This window comes from Erythrolamprus reginae, chromosome 6 (assembly GCF_031021105.1).
Source record: "Erythrolamprus reginae isolate rEryReg1 chromosome 6, rEryReg1.hap1, whole genome shotgun sequence".
In the NCBI taxonomy this organism is placed as follows: Eukaryota; Metazoa; Chordata; class Lepidosauria; order Squamata; family Dipsadidae; genus Erythrolamprus; species Erythrolamprus reginae.
Window position 1 is genome coordinate 14793352 of NC_091955.1, and position 22354 is coordinate 14815705.

The window sequence follows — 22354 nt, forward strand, 5'->3', positions numbered from 1 at the left end:
AATACACAATGAGGATTTTAGTGGGTATATATCTATATACACATAGTAAAAGACATGATGAAGGTTATAGAGGAGATACTCATAGCAAAATATATCTAAGAAAGAATAGAAAAGAAGATATAGTAATAGAACATATCAATGAAAGAATAGAAGAAGAAATATAGGAATAGAAGAAAGGTATAGGAGATATAGGAGAGCAATAGGACAGGGGACGGAAGGCACTCTAGTGCACTTGTACTCGCCCCTTACTGACCTCTTAGGAATCTGGATAGGTCAACCGTAGATAATCTAAGGGTAAAGTGTTGGGGGTTTGGGGATGACACTATGGAGTCCGGTAATGAGTTCCACGCTTCAACAACTCGGTTACTGAAGTCATATTTTTTACAGTCAAGTTTGGAGCGGTTAATATTAAGCTTAAATCTGTTGTGTGCTCTTGTGTTGCTGTGGTTGAAGCTGAAGTAGTCGCCGACAGGCAGGACGTTGCAGCATATGATCTTGTGGGCAATACTTAGATCTTGTTTAAGGCTACTCGCTCCAAATAAGGTTGTTTTGGGGGTTTTTAAAGACCTAATCAGGGGATAAAATAATGTGCTGAAGCTGACCAGAATAAAGATGCTAGCTTTAGTCTACGGAGAGGAGCGGCATACAAATCTAATAAATGAATGAATGAATGAATGAATGAATGAATGAAGCCATTTTTTCCTCCTATTTTCCTCCCCAAAACTAAGGTACGTCTTGCACTCTGAAAAGCATGTTAGATCAGGGAATAAAAGTGAAACTCAAACTTGCAGATGACACTAAACTGGCAGGAATAGCCAACACTCCAGAAGATAGGCTTAAAGATCCAGATGGATTTTGACAGATTTGAACCCTGGACCCTATCTAGCAAAATAAAATTTTATTTTATTTAAAATGAATATCCAAACAAACAACACTCAAATTAATTTGCATAAAAAGGTATTTAAAGACCTGTGTTCTGACGGATGAGCACAATTCAAAACACACCTTGAATGGTAACGAAGCATTTGCAGCCAGATTGCCAAGCTTGGAACTCAAATCAACAGCATAGTTTCTATTATTGTTATTATTTCTATTATTGTTGTTGTTGTTGTTGTTGTTGTTATTATTATTATTATTATTATTATTATTATTATTATTATTATTAAAAATATATGCCACCTAGCTCCTTGACAGCAAAGCAGGAGTGGTTTGCCATTGTCGTTTTCTAAGAAGATGTTTTGATATTCACTTGTATTCCACAACCCGGCATTTCCTGATGAATATGTCCCTCAAGTCCCGGGGTGGCGCAGCAGGTAGAGTGCTGTACTGCAGGCCACTGAAGCTGACTATAGATCAGCGGTTCAAATCTCATGACCGGCTCAAGGTTGACTCATCCTTCCATCCTTCCGAGGTGGGTAAAATGAGGACCCAGATTGTGCGGGCAATATACTGTCTCTCGTAAAAAGTGCCATTGCTAACATGTTGTAAGCCACCCGGAGTCTAAGGAGAAGGGCGGCATAAAAATTGAATGAATGAATGAATGAATGAATGAATGAATGAATGAATGAATGAATGAATGAATAACTTACTAACTAGATCAGATATTTATAGCTTGCTTGCTTATTTATTTATTTATTTGTTTGTTTTTTAAAATTTGTTTGTTTATTTATTTTAATAAATAAATAAATTTAAAAACAAACAAATAAACAAATAAATAAATAAGCAAGCAAGCTATAAATATCTGATCTAGCTAGTAAGTTATTCATTCATTCATTCATTCTATTTATTTATTTAATTAATTTATTTGATTTGATTTGATTTGATTTGATTTGATTTATATGCCGCCCCTCTCCGTAGACTCGGGGCGGCTAACAACAATGATAAAAACAGCATGTAACAATCCAATCCAATACTAAAATAACTAAAAAAAACCTTATAAAAACTAAACATACATACACACATACCATGCGTAAGGGGGAAAGAATATCTCAGTTCCCCCATGCCTGACGGCAGAGGTGGGTTTTAAGAAGTTTACAAAAGGCGAGGAGGGTGAGGGCAATTCTAATCTCTGGGGGGGAGTTGGTTCCAAAGGGCCGGGGCCGCCACAGAGAAGGCTCTTCCCCTGGGTCCCGCCAAATGACATTGTTTAGTTGACGGGACCTGGAGAAGGTCCACTCTGTGGGACCTAACTGTTCGCTGAGATTCGTGCAGCAGAAGGCCGTCCCTGAGATAATCTGGTCCGGTGCCATGAAGGGCTTTATAGGTCATACCCAACCAAAAGCTTAGCTTTTCTGAGACTAGCCAAGTTTCTCTGATGCTCCTGTCTGCTCTAATACTTTGACTTAAAAGGACATTTAACCAGCACCATATCAATTTGGGGTGTTTCCTCTTCAGTTGTCAATGTCTGTTCTTACGATTCTAGGTCTTCGATGCTGGTGAATATTTTGGGATAATGCAGGTGGAGGAAGCAAACGAGGAAAATGGTAACAAAGAAACCGAGGAGGAACTGAAAAGGAAACCCAATCTTGCCGATGAACTTTGTTACAAAGTGATAGTCACGAATGAAAATGGTCTTCAGGCCTCAAGTTGTGATAGGTGAGTTATTGCTTGAAAATACTTTTAGTTTTTGTGATGTTTATGAAGTATTTTATAGTGAGTCAAATGTAAGAAATACTTTTCTACTTCTACTGAAACCCACTTTTAGACTTCGTGCTCAAAATAGGAATAAATTGAAAATCTTGATTAGATACGTTCATTATTATAGAAATGGCTAGCTAGCACATTCACTAAATATGTGAAAGTAAAGAGTTGCTGTATTTTTATTCTACCGCACTGAAGAAAGTTGCAAATTAATGTGGTTTTTTCTCTTTTTTCACTTACCCCCTCTTTTCCCCCTCCCCAATTTCCCTATTATCTTTGCTTCCTTTGCATTTTACCGTATATTGTAATAACTTCAATAAAATTTTATATAAGTATGTGGAGAATACAGATAGTTTTTGACTTACAGCAGTTTATTTGAGTGACCTTTTGAAGTTACAATGGCACTGAAAACCATGACTCATGACTGTGGTTCACACTTACAACCATTTCAGCATCCCCATGGTCACATGATCAAAGTTCAGACCCTTGGCACCTGATTCATAGTTATCATATAGCAGTACAGTGTCCCGGGTTCATATGATATCCTTTTATGACCTGTTGACAAGCAAAGTCGGTGGGAAAGCCAGATTCCCTTCACAACCATGTTACTAACTTATTGATGGTCAGAACGATCAATCAGTGGAACAACCTACCAGCGGACGTTGTGAACTCCAATACTCTGGATATTTTTAAGAGGAAATTGGACTGCCATTTGGCTAGGATGCTATAGGGTTCCTGCTTAGGCAGGGGGTTGGACTTGATGACCCGCATGGTCCCTTCCAACTCTAACAATAAATAAAATAAATAAATAAATAAACAAGCAATGCAATGATTCACTTACCACCTGTGGCAAGAAAGATATTCAAATGGGGCAAAACTCACTTAACAACCATTTCAGTTAGTGATAGCAATGTTGAGCTTAAAGTTCTGATCATAAATCAAGGACTGCCTGTAGTCTGAAGTGGAAAAGGAATTTCAAAAAATCAAATGTCTAATCTTTTGCTTTGCTCTTAGACTTCTATCGCTGCAGGAGTTTATGTTCTGTGAGGTTTATGTTTAACATCTCTTTGTCTTCCAAGCATTTTTCTTATCGATCACGCCTGGACGTACCGTGTGGAACATGCCCGCCAGCAGCTTATGCAGGTTCCTGGACTTCTTCACAGAATGGCCAACTTGATGGGAATAGCCTTCCATGGAGAGGTTCCAGATGAGGCCGTGGTCAACCAAGTGTTAGAAGACATGTGGAGATACAATCAGACCTATCAGCTGTCATGTGGGGTATGGCCATACCAGAGTGACTGAAAGAGATCTAGCTCTGGTGTTGTAAGGCAGCTTTTTTTGGGGGGGAGGGGGGGAGTAATTTTTATGGATTTTATTATTTTTACAACTTAACATTTTCAGGTAGATCAACATCTATATATTTACATTGATAATAATACAATGTATAATTTGTACATTGTATACACTATTTTTCTTCGTTGTCTTTTTTTTCCCCCCACATCCATCTCTTACTGGTGTTTTGCCCTTTCCCCCCCCGTTTTTATGACCTTTAAAGCCCTTCATGGCAGTGGACCAGAATATCTCCGAGACCGCCTGCTGCCGCACGAATCCCAGCGACCGATTAGGTCCCACAGAGTGGGCCTTCTCCGGGTCCCGTCAACTAAACAATGTCGGTTGGCGGGCCCCAGGGGAAGAGCCTTCTCTGTGGCGGCACCGGCCCTCTGGAACCAACTCCCCCCGGAGATTAGGACTGCCCCTACTCTTCCTGCCTTCCGAAAACTCCTTAAAACCCACCTTTGCCGTCAGGCATGGGGGAACTGAAACATCTTCCCCTGGGCATGTTTAATTTATATATGGTATGCCTGAGTGTATGTCTGTTAGTATATGGGGTCTTTTTTAAATCGTTAAATATTTTAAATCTGTTTAGATTATTTATGATTTGTTTCCACGTGTTGTGAGCCGCCCCGAGTCTTCGGAGAGGGGCGGCATACAAATCTAAGTAATAAATAAATAAATAAATTTAGTCCAAATGTTATAGTAGTCCGAGTCTTTTTGATCGTTCAACTCCACCATTAGCTTGTCCATTTCCATGCAATCGTAGATTTTAAATAAACTCCTTCTCCAACGGTATCTGGGGATCTTTCCACCATTGCGGGTAGATGATTCTAGCCGCTGTCGCTATGTGTATCATTAAGTACTTACTGTTTTAAGGGTATGATTTCTTTACAATACCTAATAAGAATAATTCCGGTGTATATTCAATTTTTGTATCAGTCATTTCCTGCAACCATTTATGGATTTCCCTCCAATATTTTTTTGCTTTGGGACACATAAAAAACTTTTTAAAAAGTTACATTTATCAACAATCTTTTAAAAATTGTTGAAATGACTAGGAAAGGAAATATTTAAGAAAATGAAACGTAACAGAAGTACATTGGGTTGCCAAGTTATATTAAAATAACTTCTTACAGGGGCATCTTTGCTTCTTCTTTTTTCTTTTGTGCTTTTTTTTTAACAGACAGCTGAGGAGAAAATCCCAGTTTGGTACATTATGGATGAATTTGGATCCCGCATCCAGCATTCAGACAAACCCACTTTTGCAACTGCACCTTTGTTTTATGTGCCACAACAAATTGCTTTCACTATTCTCTGGCCCTTAAGAGACCTTGAGAATGGTGGTAAGTATGTCTGGGTTCCCATTCGGCTTTTGGAGTAGGATAAATGTCCAATCGTATCAACTGCTTGCAAATTCAACGTTGATTCTTTGAAAACTGGATAGGGGGATGGGTTTTATGGCTTTCCTTCAAAGCACTGCTTTTGTTGTTGGTAGGAAAATGGAGATCATATTTGTAAATTATATGTTTATAGTCCCAATCCAGCACCACATACGTGAAAGTGAACACAAGAACAAGGGGACACAACCTGAAGTTAGTTGGGGGAAAGATCAAAAGCAACATGAGAAAATATTATTTTACTGAAAGAGTAGTAGATCCTTGGAACAAACTTCCAGCAGACGTGGTTGGTAAATCCACAGTAACTGAATTTAAACATGCCTGGGATAAACATATATCCATCCTAAGATAAAAATACAGGAAATCCACCTTTCCCCCAGGCTTATTATAATTTATGTTTGGTATGTATGTGCTGTTTGGTTTTTAATTATGATAGGGTTTTTAGGGTTTTTTAATATTAGATTTGTGCCAGTATAATATTGTTGTTGTGAGCCACCCGAGTCTTCGGAGAGGGGCGGCATACAAATCTAATAAATTATTATTATTATTATTAAATAGTATAAGGGCAGACTAGATGGATCATGAGGTCTTTTTCTGCCGTCAGTCTTCTATGTTTCTATGTTTCACATACTTCCTTAGAAATATAAAAAAAAACTTTTTTTTAAATAATCCTGGCATCAAATCCCAAACATACTCTAGAACAGGGGTGTCACATGATGCATTGCGACTTTTTCCCCCTTCGCTAAACCGGGCATGAATGTGGCCAGCGCGTGTTTGACAGCCCTGCTATAGAAGATCTCAGTTCACCTGCTTCTAGAAAGTGGCTAAAGTTAAGATAAACTTAAGTTGTAGGGGTAGGCCCTTTCAGATCTGGTGCAGCTACAAAAAAGCCTGGCAAGACTTGCTTACCCCCTCTGTGTGTGTGTGTGTGTCTCTCTCTCCCTCCCTCCCTCCCTCTCTTTCTCCCTCCCTCTCCCATACCTTCTCAAATTAAAGAACCACCAGTTGCTTTTCCTAGCAACTGCAGTATTTATTCCAACTCCTTTCTCTGACATGAATATCCCCCACTAAACCAAGAGATAAGAGATAAGATTCTACTCTGCTGGTAGATTTTGGGTGATTTTAAATCTCAATTGTCCAAAAGGGGCAATAGCAACATATTGCCTTCTTCACCTCCATCCCCAAAATTGCATTGTTGGAATGCAGAAGGCATCAGCAGGAGTGCATTTGGTCAGCAAAGGATTGTGAGTTCAGTTCAGTTCTGGAATTCACAACAAACGTTCACATTCAGTCTTAATGCAATCTCAAGTAGATGCTTATTCTGCCAGCCATGCTTTGGGCAGAATCTCAGAAGTCTGCTCTTTCATCGACTTCTATATTCACTGCACACTTTTGAATTATTTCAATTCTTTTCTTTGCAGAAGAAGTCACCCGGGATTATGCCTATGGGGAAACTGATTGTTTAATTAGAAAATGTCGCCTGCTGCCATGGAGATCCAGTGAACTACTCAATATTAGCTGTTTCATCACTGAACCCTCAGATGATCACTATCAGGTATGCATATTTTTTAATAAGAAAAGATACTTAATAATTCATATAATTTAGCTACAGACCTGCCAGAACATTTTAGGAAGTTCGTGGTGACTTTTCATCTGGAGGTAAGATGCAGACATTTTAATGGTTTCACACATTCCATTTTTTTTAATTAACAAAGAAAGGAGGTAGTAGCAAGCTGTTGCTGAAAATCTAGTCAAAGATACTAGTACCACCACCAGATGGATTCATAATTGGTTCACTGACTACCATAATCTACATGGAGGGAAGAATGCAGCAGGATATCTCAAAATTCAGTATTGAGTCCAATTTATTTATTTATTTATTTTATTTATTTTGTCCAATACACAATGAGGGTTTTAGTGGGTATATATCTATATATGTTTTCGTAGATTTTCACGGGTACAGGTATGACGGTCTTGGTATATTCGGGTTTCTTCCCATGTAGGATTTGGAAATTTCTGGCGACGTTTCGATGAGGTCCCACTCATCATCTTCAGGCTGGTGTTTCTGTCCTTGTTCTAAGGCGAACACTGCGAGACCTAAGCTGCCTTCCTTCTATAAATACTGGTGGCCACCCAGCCACCAGTATTTATAGAAGGAAGGCAGCTTAGGTCTCGCAGTGTTCGCCTTAGAACAAGGACAGAAACACCAGCCTGAAGATGATGGGACCTCATCGAAACGTTGCCAGAAATTTCCAAATCCTACACGGGAAGAAACCCGAATATACCAAGACCGTCATATCTATATATCTATATACACATAGTAAAATACATGATGAAGGTTATAGAGGAGATACTCATAGTAAAATATATCTAAGAAATAATAGAAAAGAAGGTATAGTAATATAACATATCAATGAAAGTATAGAAGAAGAGATATAGGAATAGAAGAAAGGTATAGGAGATATAGGAGAGCAATAGGACAGGGGACGGAAGGCACTCTAGTGCACTTGTACTCGCCTTCAACATTTTCATAAATGATCTAGACGAGGAAATAGGCCCATTTCCCTAGGCATAAGTCATGTTCTGGGTGATATGGTGTTGGAGACTGAAACTTGTTCTTAACAAGCATGGTTAATGTAGCATAAACTCCATGGACAATGTTTTTTTTAATCAAAGCCATGTCCTTTGGTTATTTGTTGGGTAGCTTTAATTGTAGCCATCTCCTTTTCTGATCGCATCGCCCTTTTGTGCCCAGTAGGCTACCAAGCGAACAGTTTGTTCATGCTGAAATTCAGAAGTGATTGCTTGCAAAGGACAACGTGAAAATTAAAACTGATGGGGTTCTATATTTGTCTGCATTTTAGGCTATGTTAACTGAAAACAAAGAAAAACTGCCTACTTCAATAAAGCTTCCCATTTATGAGAAGAACAAAATCTTCAAGTACGTATTTCCAAATGTTTTTGCCTTCTAGATAAGCATCTAACTGCCGTGCCTATGTTTAAAGAATGAAAGCAGCTTTTCAAAGATAGATTCCGTTTGCTGGTCTAAGATGTAGATTCTAATTAATCCTTTTTCTTCTGGAATGGGAAATTACAACAAGATGCAGAGAAGCAGAAATGAATGTTACTCTTAAAATTTTTGCAACAATGAATTTGTGTAGGAAGAAAATAGATGATGGAAGTAGATAGAAAATATATTAATGTGAAAAAGGTAATCAAAAGAAAAAGAGGCGTTGTTGTTGTCCACTCCTCAAGAAGCTGTCACAGTGGAACCCTACTATTCTAAACAATTTTGTCCAGTCTTCCATCTCCCCTTTTTAGGGAAGGTGTTTGAGAAGGCAGTTGCATTGCAACTTCAGAGGGTCCTGGAGGGAAACAGATTATCTGGATCTTTTTCAGTTAGGTTTCAGCATTGGTCACACTCATGGATGATCCTTGGCAAGAGCGGAATAGAAGTGGTATCCATCCTTGCTCTTTTTGATCTCTCAGCAGCTTTCCTTTAGCCTCCTTTTGCTCTTTAACTAGTTTTAATAGTATTTAATCACCCTTTCCCCCCTTATAATTTTTAGCTTTTATATATACTCCAGTGGTGTTGTGGTTGACTCTGGCCCAGCTCCTGCCCCAGGGAATGTGGAGGTGGAGGCAGGGGAAACGTCAACATGTCCTAGGCCTGTTTTGTTGCCGGCAGAGTCAGGGAGTGCAGTTTCCTTGGACGAAGAAGAAGGTGGGGGTGATTTGGAAGAGGGGGCTTGCCACACAGCCCAGGAAGCCAATCTCCATTATCTTCGGTCGATTCGGATGACGAAGTGTTAGACCCACACGGGCACAGACTTATGCATCGAAGAGACCAAGTGAGGACATATTACAGGAGATAAGAGAGGCCACCTGTGTTTGGGTGGAGCTCCAGTAATTAGAGCTGCTGCTATAAATAACAGCGTGCTAGTTTGGCCGTTGTGGAAGATTATCTGATCGCAGTTCTTCAGGATCGTGCCTCACTGTTTCTGAACTTTGTTTGTGGATTTTTCACGCCTTTGACACCAAAGCAGAGTAGTGTGTGTGTGTGTTTCACTTCGTGGGAAGAAGGAGGGCTGTGACGTTTCTTCACAGCTACTGGCTAAGTACTTAAGGACTGATTAAGGGACTTGTACAGCCTACAAGGTTGTTTTGGGGAAGAGTGCTATTTGCAATACAAAAAGGGTGCTTTGTTTCTTTTGAATTTTGTGATAAAGGACATTGTTTTGAACTTTCAAATGTGTGTGTGTGTGTGAAATTTGTACCCATGAATTTTCGGGAGGCTTCTACCAGAGAGCCCGGCAGAACAAGTGGGCCTAAAAAAGTTTAGCAAGGGGTACTCTGCCCAGTTGCTGGGTGGGTGGGGCCTATTCAGCCCCCTGCACCAAGGCGGAGGGGGCGTTTTTGCCCTCCCCAGTCGCCAGAGGCTTTCATTAAGCCTCTGGGAGGGCGAAAAGGGCCTCCCCAGGCTCTAGAGGCCATGTGAATGCCTCTTTCCAGCCTTACCGAGCTTCCGGTTGGGCCATTTTTCTCCCTCCCTGAGCCTCCCTGCACTTATCTGCATCCAGAACAGGATGTGTGGGGGTTCTTAGGAGAGGCGAGATGGGTTGGGCAGGGCCAGCCAAGAGTGAAATTTGGGAGTTCTCTGAACTGCATAGAATCTTAGCTAAAGGTTCTCCCAAATCCCCAGCAGCCTACCCATACTGTTAAATCTTTATTGTACATACTTCCCAGAATCCAGTTCAAAAATGTGAAAAATAAAGACCCTAACACAAGAGTTGATACTCATACATGACTCTTTGGTGACTTTTATTGTCTTCCAATCAGTATTTAAGCCCATTTTGAAGTGCTGACATTAACCTAAGTTGCCTAAAATAAATTATTGGGGAAAAATTTCCCCTATGTCTGCCCAGCTGCTAATATTACATGGTTTAGACAGCAGCTCAGAAGGGTTGACATATGCAAATCACTCCCCACAGTAGAATAGAAATATTTCTCAAGAGTGTCAGATGTGTTACAACTTCTGAATTGCATAACCTCTGTTTGCCTCCCCAATCTTTCTGTTAGAGTTTACACCGATCTCCAGCAGGTGCGTCAGAACCTCAGCCACCCCCGTTTTGAGTTTACGGACTTGGAAGAAGGAGCTGATATTCTCTACATCTTCTCCCACTTCAAAGATTACAGGTTACACAGCTATTTCCCTGCAAGTAACAATTATTTTTCCACCTATTCAGTATCTGTATATTTGATTCAGGCGTCCCCAGTGCTAAATGCCTTCCTGCTTTTCCAGAAAACTAAGTGAAGAAAAACCTCACGTGATGGTGAATCAGTTTCCATGTGAAAATCTCCTCACTGTGAAGGATTGCCTGGCCTCCGTTTCGAGAAGAGTTGGGGATTCAGAGGGACCGAAATGGCTGCCTCATACGTTCAATCTTTGTACAGAACTGCCACAATTCATCAGTTTCTATCAGGAGTGTGAGAGCAGGTACAGGGCCGCTGTGTATTTTCATCCTCCCTAATGTTGGCACTCATTATTATTTATTTATTAAATTTGTATGCCGTCCTTCTCTGAGAGCTCGGGGCAGCATACAAACTTCATAGATATAGAAACGTAGAAGTCTGACGGCGGAAAAAGACCTCATGGTCCATCTAGTCTGCCCTTATACTATTTTCTGTATTTTATCTTAGGATGGATATATGTTTATCCCAGGCATGTTTAAATTCAGTTACTGTGGATTTATCTACCATGTCTGCTGGAAGTTTGTTCCAAGGATCTACTACTCTTTCAGTGAAATAATATTTTCTCATGTTGCTTTTGATCTTTCCCCCAACTAACTTCCGATTGTGTCCCCTTGTTCTTGTGTTCACTTTCCTATTAAAAACACTTCCCTCCTGGACCTTATTTAACTCTTTAATATATTTAAATGTTTCGATCATGTCCCCCCTTTTCCTTCTGTCCTCCAGACTATATAGATTGAGTTCATGAAGTCTTTCCTGATACGTTTTATGCTTAAGACCTTCCACCCTTCTTGTAGCCCGTCTTTGGACCCGTTCAATTTTATCTATCAGATAGAGAGAGCTAAAAGGAGTCTTTATAATACTTCCAGGAGTATTCATTTTTCCTAGAGTTGGGAGGTGAAATAATGCCTCAATTCTGTATGATGCCTCTGAAGTTCTCCAATTTTATAACACGGAGAGAGAAAGGGGCAGAAAATTAGATATAGATATGCTTCGCCAATAAGAAACTCAAGTTTCTTATTGACTTGGGCTCTGTTACCGTGTATTAGACAATAGTCCTCTTCACATATCTTCAGTTGAACATGTGAATAGCAAGAGTGGGCCTCTCCCTTTAGGTCAGATATGTGTTGATATTACTATAAATTGATGGGAATTCGTGGGCACAGTAGTATCGTGAGTTGGCATAAATAACTTGAAGCTTCCACCTGAGTAGGATTCCAGTGCGTGTGAAAGCATTCAAATAACAAAGAGGTATTTCTGTCATAGATACTTTTTCTTATAATTATGATGATTATTAGTTCACTGGTGACTGTTGTGGTTAGCTCTGGCCCAGCTCCTGCCCCAAGGAATGTGGAGGTGGATGTGGGGGAGACATCCACATGCCGCAGGCCTGTTTTGCTCCCAGTAGAATCTGCCGACCAAGTCTCCTCTGACCAAGGAAGCGTGAGTGACAGGGAAGAGGGGAGTTTGGCAGACAGCCCAGGAGGAGATCAGTCATCTGTATCATCCCTGGATTCTGAACAAGAATTAAAGACACATCCACGCATGTGTAGAGTGATGCATAGGAGACAACAACTGAAGGGTTATTACAAGAGAAAATGAGGCCACCTGTGGTTGGGTGGGGCTGCTGTAATTAGTGCTACAGATAAAAGTGCAGCCTGGTGTTTTAGCCTCATGGCAGTTTATCTGATTCATTGTTTCGTCAAGATCGTGGTTTTTGCTCTTCAGGATTGTGTGTGGACTCTCTGGACTTTAGAATTGGACTCAATTTCCCAGTTATTGGGTGAGCAATTGGACTGCATTTAACCTGTGCCTTGTGTGTACCAGAAAATCCCTTTGACATTTAAAAAGGGAGCTGTTTCTGTTTTTCTGTTTATAAAAACTTTTGGGTTTTACTTTTATGGTGTGGTGTGTGGCTTCCTGGACTAATTACCCTGTAATTACGGGCGGTTGAGACACGCCGGCAGAACAGTGACTAGTGCATTTAGATTTGTATGTATGTATTTATAGGTACGTATTTAGATTTATACTGTTTTATTCAGGAGCTCTAAAGAGCTTACCCCCTTCTAGAGCTAGAGAGTGACTAATTCAAAGTCACTTCATGAGATCCCATGGCTGAGGGATGGATTTGATCCAACGGTTAAATCTACTTACCTTCCCTACCAATTCGGAAGCGCATGCTTTGTGCATGCGCTCTCACTCCATTCATGTGCATGCCTCTGTCAGACATGTTTTTTCATCCTCTGCAGAAGGCTTTGCACATGCAAAGAGTATAAAAAACAAGAAAATGGTGACATCAGGAACAGTGGGAGGAGCCTTGCGCTACTGCCGCCACCAGTTTTATTTATTATTATTATTTTATTTATTTTATTTTTTCATTTATTCATTTGTCCAATACACAATACATATGGAAGAGAATAGACATGAAGTAATATATATAAAGATAATATGTAAAAATAGAGGAGAAGATATATGAAAGGAAGAAAATATATATGATATATGAGATAAAGGAAAGACAATTGGACAGGGGATGAAAGGCACACTAGTGCACTTATGTACGCCCCTTACTGGCCTCTTAGGAACCTGGAGAGGTCAATCGTGGATAGTCTAAGGGAGAAATGTTGGGGGATGGGATTGACACTATTGAGTCCGGTAATGAGTTCCACGCTTCGACAACTCGATTGTTAAAGTCATATTTTTTACAGTCAAGTTTGGAGAGGTTAATATTAAGTTTGAATCTGTTGCGTGCTCTTGTGTTGTTGCGGTTGAAGCTGAAGTAGTCATTGACCGGTAGGACGTTGCAGCATATGATCTTGTGGGCAATACTTAAATCGTGTTTTAGGCGCCGTAGTTCTAAGCTTTCTAGGCCCAGGATTGTTAGTCTATTTTCGTAGGGTATTCTGTTTCGAGTGGAGGAGTGAAGGGCTCTTCTGGTGAAATATCTTTGGACGTTTTCAAGGGTGTTGATGTCCGAGATGTGGTATGGGTTCCAGACAGATGAGCTGTATTCAAGGATGGGTCTGGCAAAAGTTATTAGATTTGTATGCCGCCCCTCTCCAAAAACTCGGGGCGGCTCACAGAATAGATACAGACATAAACATATAGCACAAATCTAATAATTTAAAAAAACAACTAAAAACCCTGATGTAATACACAATCATACAGTCCAATCACACCATACATTACATTTACCAACGGCAGCTGCCGCTCCCGGTACCCCCAAAACCGGGACGTACCAGTAGCATTTCATCACTGATTTGATCCTGTCTCTCAAGTCCTGGTTCAACATCTAAATCCATGTGCCATGCTGATTTCCCACATGTACGTCTACGGGAATAATTTGGGTTTCTTAATCAAAGGATTGGAATTAAATAAAACAAACATTAAACTTGTGACACCATGATAAAAAGCTGACCTGAGAAAAAGGCGCTTACTTTCAAACACTAAACCCAATGCCCTTTCTTCTGTGGATTCTGATCTAGAGGAAAAGACAACCATTGGATCTGCAAACCATGGAATCTGGCCAGAAGTATGGACATTCACATCACCAAGAACCTTAACAACATCATCAGACAGAGAGAGAGCATCCCTAAGGTCAGAACGAAAGACATCTTGCAAAACATGGTTACTATTTTACTGGAAAAGTCTGAAGCAAATCAAGTTTCCTTTGGGGCTGCAACCTCACAGTGTTGGAAGCATTATGTTTCCTTGGTAGCTAATATAAAGATTAGATTAGATTAGATTTATTGGATTTATATGCCGCCCCTCTCTGCAAACTCGGGGCAGCTCACAACAATGGTATAAACAATACATAATAACAAATCCAATACCCACCAATCCGATTACAATTTTAAGCTAAAAAATTCATAAAAAACAACCCCAGAATATTAAAAAACAAGCACACAATCAATCTAACACCAAAACAACCCCATGCCTGACGGCAGAGGTGGGTTTTAAGGAGTTTGCGAAAGGCAAGGAGGGTGGGGGCAATCCTAATCTCAGGGGGGAGCTGGTTCCAGAGGGTCGGAGCCGCCACAGAGAAGGCTCTTCCCCTGGGTCCCGCCAGACGACATTGTTTAGTCACATTTTGTCCTATTTGTCTTATTTTATTTCAGGACAGTAAGGGAATTTTGGTCTGGCAGTTTTTCATTCCTTACACTCTTCTCTAAAGAAATTTCAGTGCATTCTTTTCCAAAACACATCATTAATTTTTCAGTATAAATTACTGAAGTCCTCAACTTACAACCATTTGTTTAGTGATCATTTGAAGTTACAATGGTGCTGAAAAAAGTCACAATTGATTTTCATGCTTACAACAGTTGCAACGTCTCCATGGTCATGTGATTAAAATCCGGGCACTTGACAACTGGCATGTATTGATGATCGTTGCAGCATCCAGGGGTGATGTGATCCCAAAAAGCAAAGTCAAGAGGGGAAGTTGGATTTACTTAACAACTCTGGCAAAAAAATATTGTAAAATATGGGCACACCTCACTTAACTAATGCCTTGCTTATCAATATAAATTTTGGACTCAATCTTGATCATAAGTTATACATTGTTTCCGGGGGAGGATTCTAAGAATTTTTACCGCCAGTTCTGTAGGCATATCTTATTTTGTGGTTTGTGTGGTTTGATGGTCATGTGACTGGGTAGGTGTGGCCAACTTGATGTCATGCCTACGCCCACTCACATGAACCACCAAGCTACACCCTCAGGAAAAGGTTGGAAAATTTCCCTTCCTTTAGCAGCCCCGCTTCAGCCCCTGTCTCACCTGCCACTCCCAAACTGCGCCCCACTGCAAGATGCGCCTCTTAACCAGAGATTGGCGCATCTCTCACTTTTCATTTCACCCAGTTAAAGGTTACAGGAAGGAGTTCTTGAGTTATGATCACAATTGAACCCAAAATTTCTGTTGCTAAGCAAGATGATTTTTTTAATGAGTTTTGTCCTCCATTTTACAACATTTATTGCCACAGTTGGTAAGTTAGTAACACGGTGGTTAATTCAATCTGACTTCCCTACTGATTTTGCTTGGCATACTGGAACCATCCTAAATAAATGTTTGATTACGTGGCCAAAGGGATGCTACAATGGACATAAGTGAAACTTTGAATGGTCACTAAAGGAAATGGTTGTAAGTCAAGAACTGTAAGTATTAGGTAGATGCCATTCAATTTGTTTATTTGTTTGTTTGTTTGTTTATTTGTTTATTTATTTATTACATTTGTATGCCGCCCCTCTCCGCAGACTCGAGGCGGCTCTCAACAGCAACAGAAAACAATATATAATACAAATTCAATAATTAGAAAGCTAAAAACCCATAATTTTAAAAACATGCACACAACATACCATACATAAACAGCATAGGCCTGGGGAAGATATTTCAATTCCCCCATGCCTGACGGCAGAGGTGGATTTTAAGGAGTTTGCGGAAGGCAAGGAGGGTGGGGGCAATTCTAATCTTGGGGGAGCTGGTTCCAGAGGGTCAGGGCTGCCACAGAGAAGCCTCTTCCCCTGGGACCCGCCAAATGACATTGTTTAGTCGACGGGATCCGGAGAAGGCCAACTCTGTGGGACCTAATCGGTCGCTGGGATTCGTGCGGCAGAAAGCGGTCCCGGAGATATTCTGGTCCGATGCCATGAAGGGCTTTATAGGTCATAACCAACACTTTGAATTGTGACCGGAAATTGATCGGCAACCAATGCAGACTGCGGAGTGTTGGTGTAACATGGACATACCTTGGGAAGCCCATGATTGCTCTCGCAGCTGCATTCTGCACGATCTGAAGTTTCCGAACACTTTTTCTCTTTATGTTCCTAAATTCTACTGGTTATTTTATTATTCTGGATAGTTGACATACCTATTTAGAGAGTTTTGAGTTCCTCATCTTTCAAAATGGCACGTCTGAAATTTCTTTAGTATCTGTTGTCACTATCTTGTTTTGAAGAGCTGGTTCAGAATTATAAACTATCTTGCCTGCCCAAAATTGCCTGTGTTCTAAGCAAAATTTATTTCTATCTTTTAAAAACCATTTCTGCTCTTCTAGGTAGTGTCTAAATATATTGAAGATCCGGTTTTGTTTCATCTTGAAGATGTGGGACTGGTTAAATTTGATATTCGATATATCGTGCTGTTGAGATCAGTCAACCCACTCAAGCTGTATGTTTACGATGTGTTCTGGCTCCGGTTCTCAAACAGGTGATCATCATCTTCTACAGTGGTATTAAGCTTGAAGGGTTTCTGAAATTCATAAACTGACTTTGTGTCTCTGTCTGTTTCCCCCTCCCTCTTTAAGGCCATTTTCACTTGACAATTTAGACGATTACGAGAAGCATTTTACTGTTATGAACTATGCCCCTGAGATACCTTTAAAGCAAGTAAGTAAGTGATAAAGGAAAATGAGAAGTTACCTTCAAACTGTAATCATGTTAATATATCAGGATGCATGTTAGGTTGAAGGTGGGGGCCATAGGACTGGATCAGGGGTGGGTTCTACTTACTTTCCCTACCGGTCAATGTTCCCTCTAATTTTTTTTCGGTGTGGGCGGAAAAGTATAGTGTCTGAGCAGCAGTCCCCTTGGGACTAAACGGCATAGAAGTATGTATGTATGTATATATGTGTGTATGTATGTATGTATGTATAAATAAATCCCTTCTTTTTTATTAAAAGAAATTAACAATTTAAGAAAAACAAAATCCATTACTATTAAAACTAAAACAACCAGCAAAACCAAAAACATAACTATTAATAAAAACAGGTGAGGGTTGGTTTTTTTCTCTCTGTTATTATTTAAGTGCTTTTACCATATGCTTTAAATCAAGAGTCACTTCTCTCTGTTTCTCTCTCTTTCCTGTCATTCTTTGCCTCAATCATTTTCTCATTTCTCTTTTTTTCTCCCCTTTTTTCTAACATTTCTCTCTCTCTCTCTTCCTTCCGCTCTTCTCTCTCTCTCTTGCTTTCTTCCTCTCTCACTCTCTTCCTTCCTCTCTCTCTCTTGCTTTCTTTCTCTCTCTGACTCTCTCTCTTCCTTCCTCTCTTCTCTCTCTCTTTCTCTCTCTCTCTTGCTTGCTTTCTTTCTCTCTCTCTCTCTCCCCCTCTTTCTCTCTCTCTCTCTTTCTCACTTTCTCTCTCTCTTGCTCTGTCTGTTGCTCTCACTCTCTCTCGTTCTCTCTCCGTTCTTCTCACAGCAGAGGCCGGCAAAGGTGATTTTCAATGGCGGGCGGGCGCGCTCCCCATCCCCCTGCCAGCCTGCCCGGAACATTCAAAATAAGAAAAACCTTCGCCGGCTACCATGAACAGTGCTACCGGTTTGGGTTTGGGCTGTTGCACCCGGGTTAAATTGGCCTTCGCATCCACAGGAGGCTTTGTCGATGCGCAGAGTGTTATTTTCATGTAAATTTGGCTCCGGTGGACAGATTTCAAGCCAAAGGATACTTGTACTTGAAGATACAAATGTGAAAAATACCTACCAAAGCTTTAAAAAATATCATTCCAGGAATTGTAGTTTGTATTGTTTCTCATAACACAACAGTATGGATTGATGTTTGAGTGAATGAATATGCTAAATGTTTATATATGCATTCCAAGAAAAACATAGAAACATAGAAGTCTGACGGCAGAAAAAGACCTCATGGTCCATCTACTCTGCCCTTATACTATTTTCTGTATTTTATCTTAGGATGGATATATGTTTATCCCAGGCATGTTTAAATTCAGTTACTGTGGATTTATCTACCACGTCTGCTGGAAGTTTGTTCCAAGGATCTACTACTCTTTCAGTAAAATAATATTTTCTCATGTTGCTTTTGATCTTTCCCCCAACTCACTTCAGATTGTGTCCCCTTGTTCTTGTGTTCACTTTCCTATTAAAAACACTTCCCTCCTGGACCTTATTTAACCCTTTAATATATTTAAATGTTTCGATCATGTCCCCCCTTTTTCTTCTGTCCTCCAGACTATACAGATTGAGTTCATTAAGTCTTTCCTGGTAAGTTTTATGCTTAAGACCTTCCACCATTCTTGTAGCCCGTCTTTGGACCCGTTCAATTTTGTCAATATCTTTTTGTAGGTGAGGTCTCCAGAACTGGACACAGTATTCCAAATGTGGTCTCACCAGCATTCTATATAGCAGGATCATAATCTCCCTCTTCCTGCTTGTTATACCTCTATCTATGCAGCCAAGCATCCTATTTGCTTTCCCTACCGCCTGACTGCACTGTTCACCCATTTTGAGACTGTCAGAAATCACTACCCCTAAATCCTTTTCTTCTGAAGTTTTTGCTAACACAGAACTGCCAATACAATACTCAGATTGAGGATTCCTTTTACATTTGGAAACATTAAACTGCAGTTTCCATTGCTTTGACCATTTATCTAGTAAAGCTAAATCATTTACATGCTTGAGGCACAGTGTAGTTAGTCTGTAATGAGCCAGCCAAATGCTGATTAACCAAGGCGACTTTCTTTTCCTTAATCTTTGGATAAACCAAGAAAATTAATAACTTTTGGTAAGAATTTCAAAATCAGCCATGGATTTAGTGCTTGAAATGCTAGCTGTTCTTTGAAGGTGTTTCAGATTCTTATAGAACAACCAGTAGGCAAAGAAGAAATTCTACCTCAAAAAGTTAAAATAAAAGCAAGGGAGAAAATATATAATCAAATCGTTTTTGATTTGCAGATCCATTATAATGAATTTATTCAACTTTTTGAGAAGCAATACTCGGAATATTCTTGGAAAACTGTTGAAGTAAGTTTATTTATTTATTTATTCATTCATTCATTCATTCATTCATTCATTCATTCATTCATTCATTTATTGCATTTGTATGCCGCCCCTCTCCGCAGACTCAGTTGCTCCTGATTTAATTTTGTATCACCTTGCTTCCCTTCGCTGTTACCAATCACTTAAAATCTAATTTAATTTTTTTTTTTAATTAAAAATTTTAAAAGTAGTAAACAGGCAAAAATTAATTGTTAATTATTATTTCAACTTTAACTACAAGAGGGAGCAAAAGACTAATTTTTAAAGAAGGGACCCAAATGATACTGTATTGAAAACATTTTTTTTTAAAAAAAAACCACCCTTTTGATTTTTAAACATGAAAAAGTGCCCAGATGTATCAATATTTGCATTTCTTGTAATCCTTAGCAAGACATCTTTAAGGCATTTGTTGAGTTGTTCCAAGCAGCTAGTGCCAAACCGGCCCCCCTTGGCATCTGTGATTATCCATCTTCACGAGCTGTCTATGCCATTGACCTGATGCTGAAATGGGAACCATCTGGTAACGGTGAGTCTTAGCACCTGTTTCATTCTACCCGCAGACAGTTTGGGGAATATTCTGAAACTCAACAAAGTCTCAAATAAAAATAAAGCTGGATTATAATCCCAACCATCTGGGAAGGAGTTTTATCCCTGTTATTAGTAGGTGGTATATGTTAAGGAGTATGCAGAACCCTTGAGTTGTCAAGGACGTTCACAGAGGAAAATACAGTTAATAAAAATACAGTTTAATACCCCAATATAAACATTCATACATCATTTGTTCATAACTACAGGCTGGAGCAGAGAATAACGCTCAACGGTCCCAGGTCTGCTGGCAAAGTCATGTTTTTAAGGCCTTTCAAAAGGCCATAAGGGTGGAGGCCATGCAAATCTCCAGGGGGAGTTAGTTCCATAAGATTGGAGCCACCACAGAGAAGGCCCTTCCCCACAGCCCTGCCAGCTGACATTGTTTCGCTGACAGGATCTGGAGAAGGCCAACCCTGTGAGCTCTGATCGGTCGCTGGGACGTGTGAGGCAGAAGACGGTCCCATAAGTAATCTGGTCCTAAGCCATGTTGGGCTTTATATCAGTGTTTCTCAAATAGTGGGGTGGGGGCCCCTGGGGGGGCGCAGAGCGATGCCAGGGGAGGCACGTGATCCCCGGGGAATGTGCTTTTTTGGCCACGGGGAGTAGGGTTTCTTTTGCATCGAACAATAGCACACAGCACAGAGTAGGAGATATGAAGTGTATATAACAAACCCTTAAGAGATACAATGGAAAAATATTTAACAGAGATAATGAGACAAACGTACGTCTCCCAAAGGCTAAAATGAGGAAGTATGACAAAGTGTATGTAGCGCTTGGCTTCATTGTGACTATGATGGGAGACGAGGAAAGACCGGTAGGTTTACTGTGTCTAAAAATGTTAGCAGCGGACAGCATGAAGCCAAATAAATTAAGGCCTCCCTTAAACACATTAAACCCCAATCATGCTGATAAGGTTTTTTTCAGTGAAAATATAGCAGACAATCGTCCCAGCAAGGGAGGGTGGGGGGGCGTAACAGAAAATAATTGAGGAAACACTGCTTTATAGGTCATAACCAACACCTTGAATTGCATTCAGAGACCAATCGGAAGCCAGTTTCTGCTTCCTTTTAAAAAAAAAAATATTTATTTATTTGATTGATTGATTGATTGTATTTGTATGCCACCCCTCTCCGTGGACTCGGGGCGGCTAACAACAGTGACAAAAACAGAATGTAAAAATCCAATACTAAAACAGTTAAAAACCCTTGTTATAAAACCAATCATACATACAAACATACCATGCATAAATTGTAGAAACCTAGGGGGAAAGATTATCTTAGTTCCCCCACGCCTGACGGCAGAGGTGGGTTTTGAGGAGCTTACGAAAGGCAAGGAGGGTGGGGGCTATTCTAATCTCTGGGGGGAGTTGGTTCCAGAGGGCCGGGGCCGCCACAGAAAAGGCTCCTCCCCTGGGCCCCGCCAACCGACATTGTTTAGTTGACGGGACCCGGAGAAGGCCCACTCTGTGGGACCTAACTGGTCGCTGGGATTCGTGCAGCAGAAGGCGGTCCCTGAGATAATCTGTCCCCGTGCCATGAAGAGCTTTATAGGTCATAACCAACACTTTGAATTGTGACCGGAAACTGATCGGCAACCAATGCAGACGTTTCCTTTGTTTTATCGTTCACCTGTTATTTTTGTACTTCTCTGTCTTCTAGGGAAGCAACATATGCAACCCCAGATTCTAGAGGTGAATTTCAACCCTGATTGTGACAGAGCATGCAAATATCACCCATCCTTCTTCAACGATGTTTTCTGTACTCTGTTTTTGGATGAGCCCGATAACTGCCACGTAACTTCTATTGTTTAGGTCCGCATAGCATAATGTGGTATTTAAGAAAGGTCTATTTCAGTTCTGTGAGCTGCTTGTGCAAAATATTTTTCCTGTAGCGTCTGTCAGAACAAAATGTCCCGTGCGTCATATAGAATATATGCGTAATTTACATGAAAGAAGTAGCTTGCTTTTGAACATGTACGCACCAGTCTGCTTAATTTGTCAGTGTAACAAAGGATGCTTTTACATATATTGAAGATCACCGAGTTGCAAATCGATTTTGGTTTTTATTTTGCTAAAATTAGCATGTTTTTAATTTTTTTCTGTGGAAATATATTTGTACAGCATTTTTCAGCCTGCTTTGCTTTCTTGATAATGCTGCATTTGTCGTAATTGAAGCCATTATTTTATCCAACAGAATTATGTCCTCACCCTACTTCCTTTAAGATGCTTTGTTTCAATAATAATAATATGAAAGAATCATTTCAAAAGCTTCGGCTGGCTCTTATGACCTGTGAGATTTCAATTTTTTTTAATAAACAATTATCAGCAAAGTATGACTAATTTGAATTTGATGTCACATCCAACATTTGGATTTCTAGATAA

General features: G+C 40.1%; 1 protein-coding gene across 2 annotated transcripts in view; it reads left to right on the plus strand.

Moving 5' to 3' along the window:
- Window positions 1-22302, plus strand: part of TTLL12 (tubulin tyrosine ligase like 12) — a 29330-nt gene extending 7028 nt beyond the window's left edge. Inside the window, exons 1-14 of one of the 2 annotated variants that reach the window (XM_070755308.1) lie at window positions 1215-1411; window positions 2423-2595; window positions 3720-3918; window positions 5159-5318; window positions 6794-6927; window positions 8237-8313; window positions 10452-10568; window positions 10675-10869; window positions 14105-14216; window positions 16671-16822; window positions 16920-17001; window positions 19303-19371; window positions 19774-19912; window positions 21633-22302. In XM_070755308.1, the coding sequence (XP_070611409.1) occupies window positions 1277-1411; window positions 2423-2595; window positions 3720-3918; window positions 5159-5318; window positions 6794-6927; window positions 8237-8313; window positions 10452-10568; window positions 10675-10869; window positions 14105-14216; window positions 16671-16822; window positions 16920-17001; window positions 19303-19371; window positions 19774-19912; window positions 21633-21784 (1896 nt within the window). In that variant the 5' untranslated portion in view covers window positions 1215-1276 and the 3' untranslated portion in view covers window positions 21785-22302. Of the gene's footprint in view, window positions 1-1214; window positions 1412-2422; window positions 2596-3719; window positions 3919-5158; window positions 5319-6793; window positions 6928-8236; window positions 8314-10451; window positions 10569-10674; window positions 10870-14104; window positions 14217-16670; window positions 16823-16919; window positions 17002-19302; window positions 19372-19773; window positions 19913-21632 lie in introns of those variants that run through there. The other variant, XM_070755309.1, reaches the window with a different exon arrangement.
- The last annotated feature ends 52 nt before the right edge of the window (window positions 22303-22354 follow it).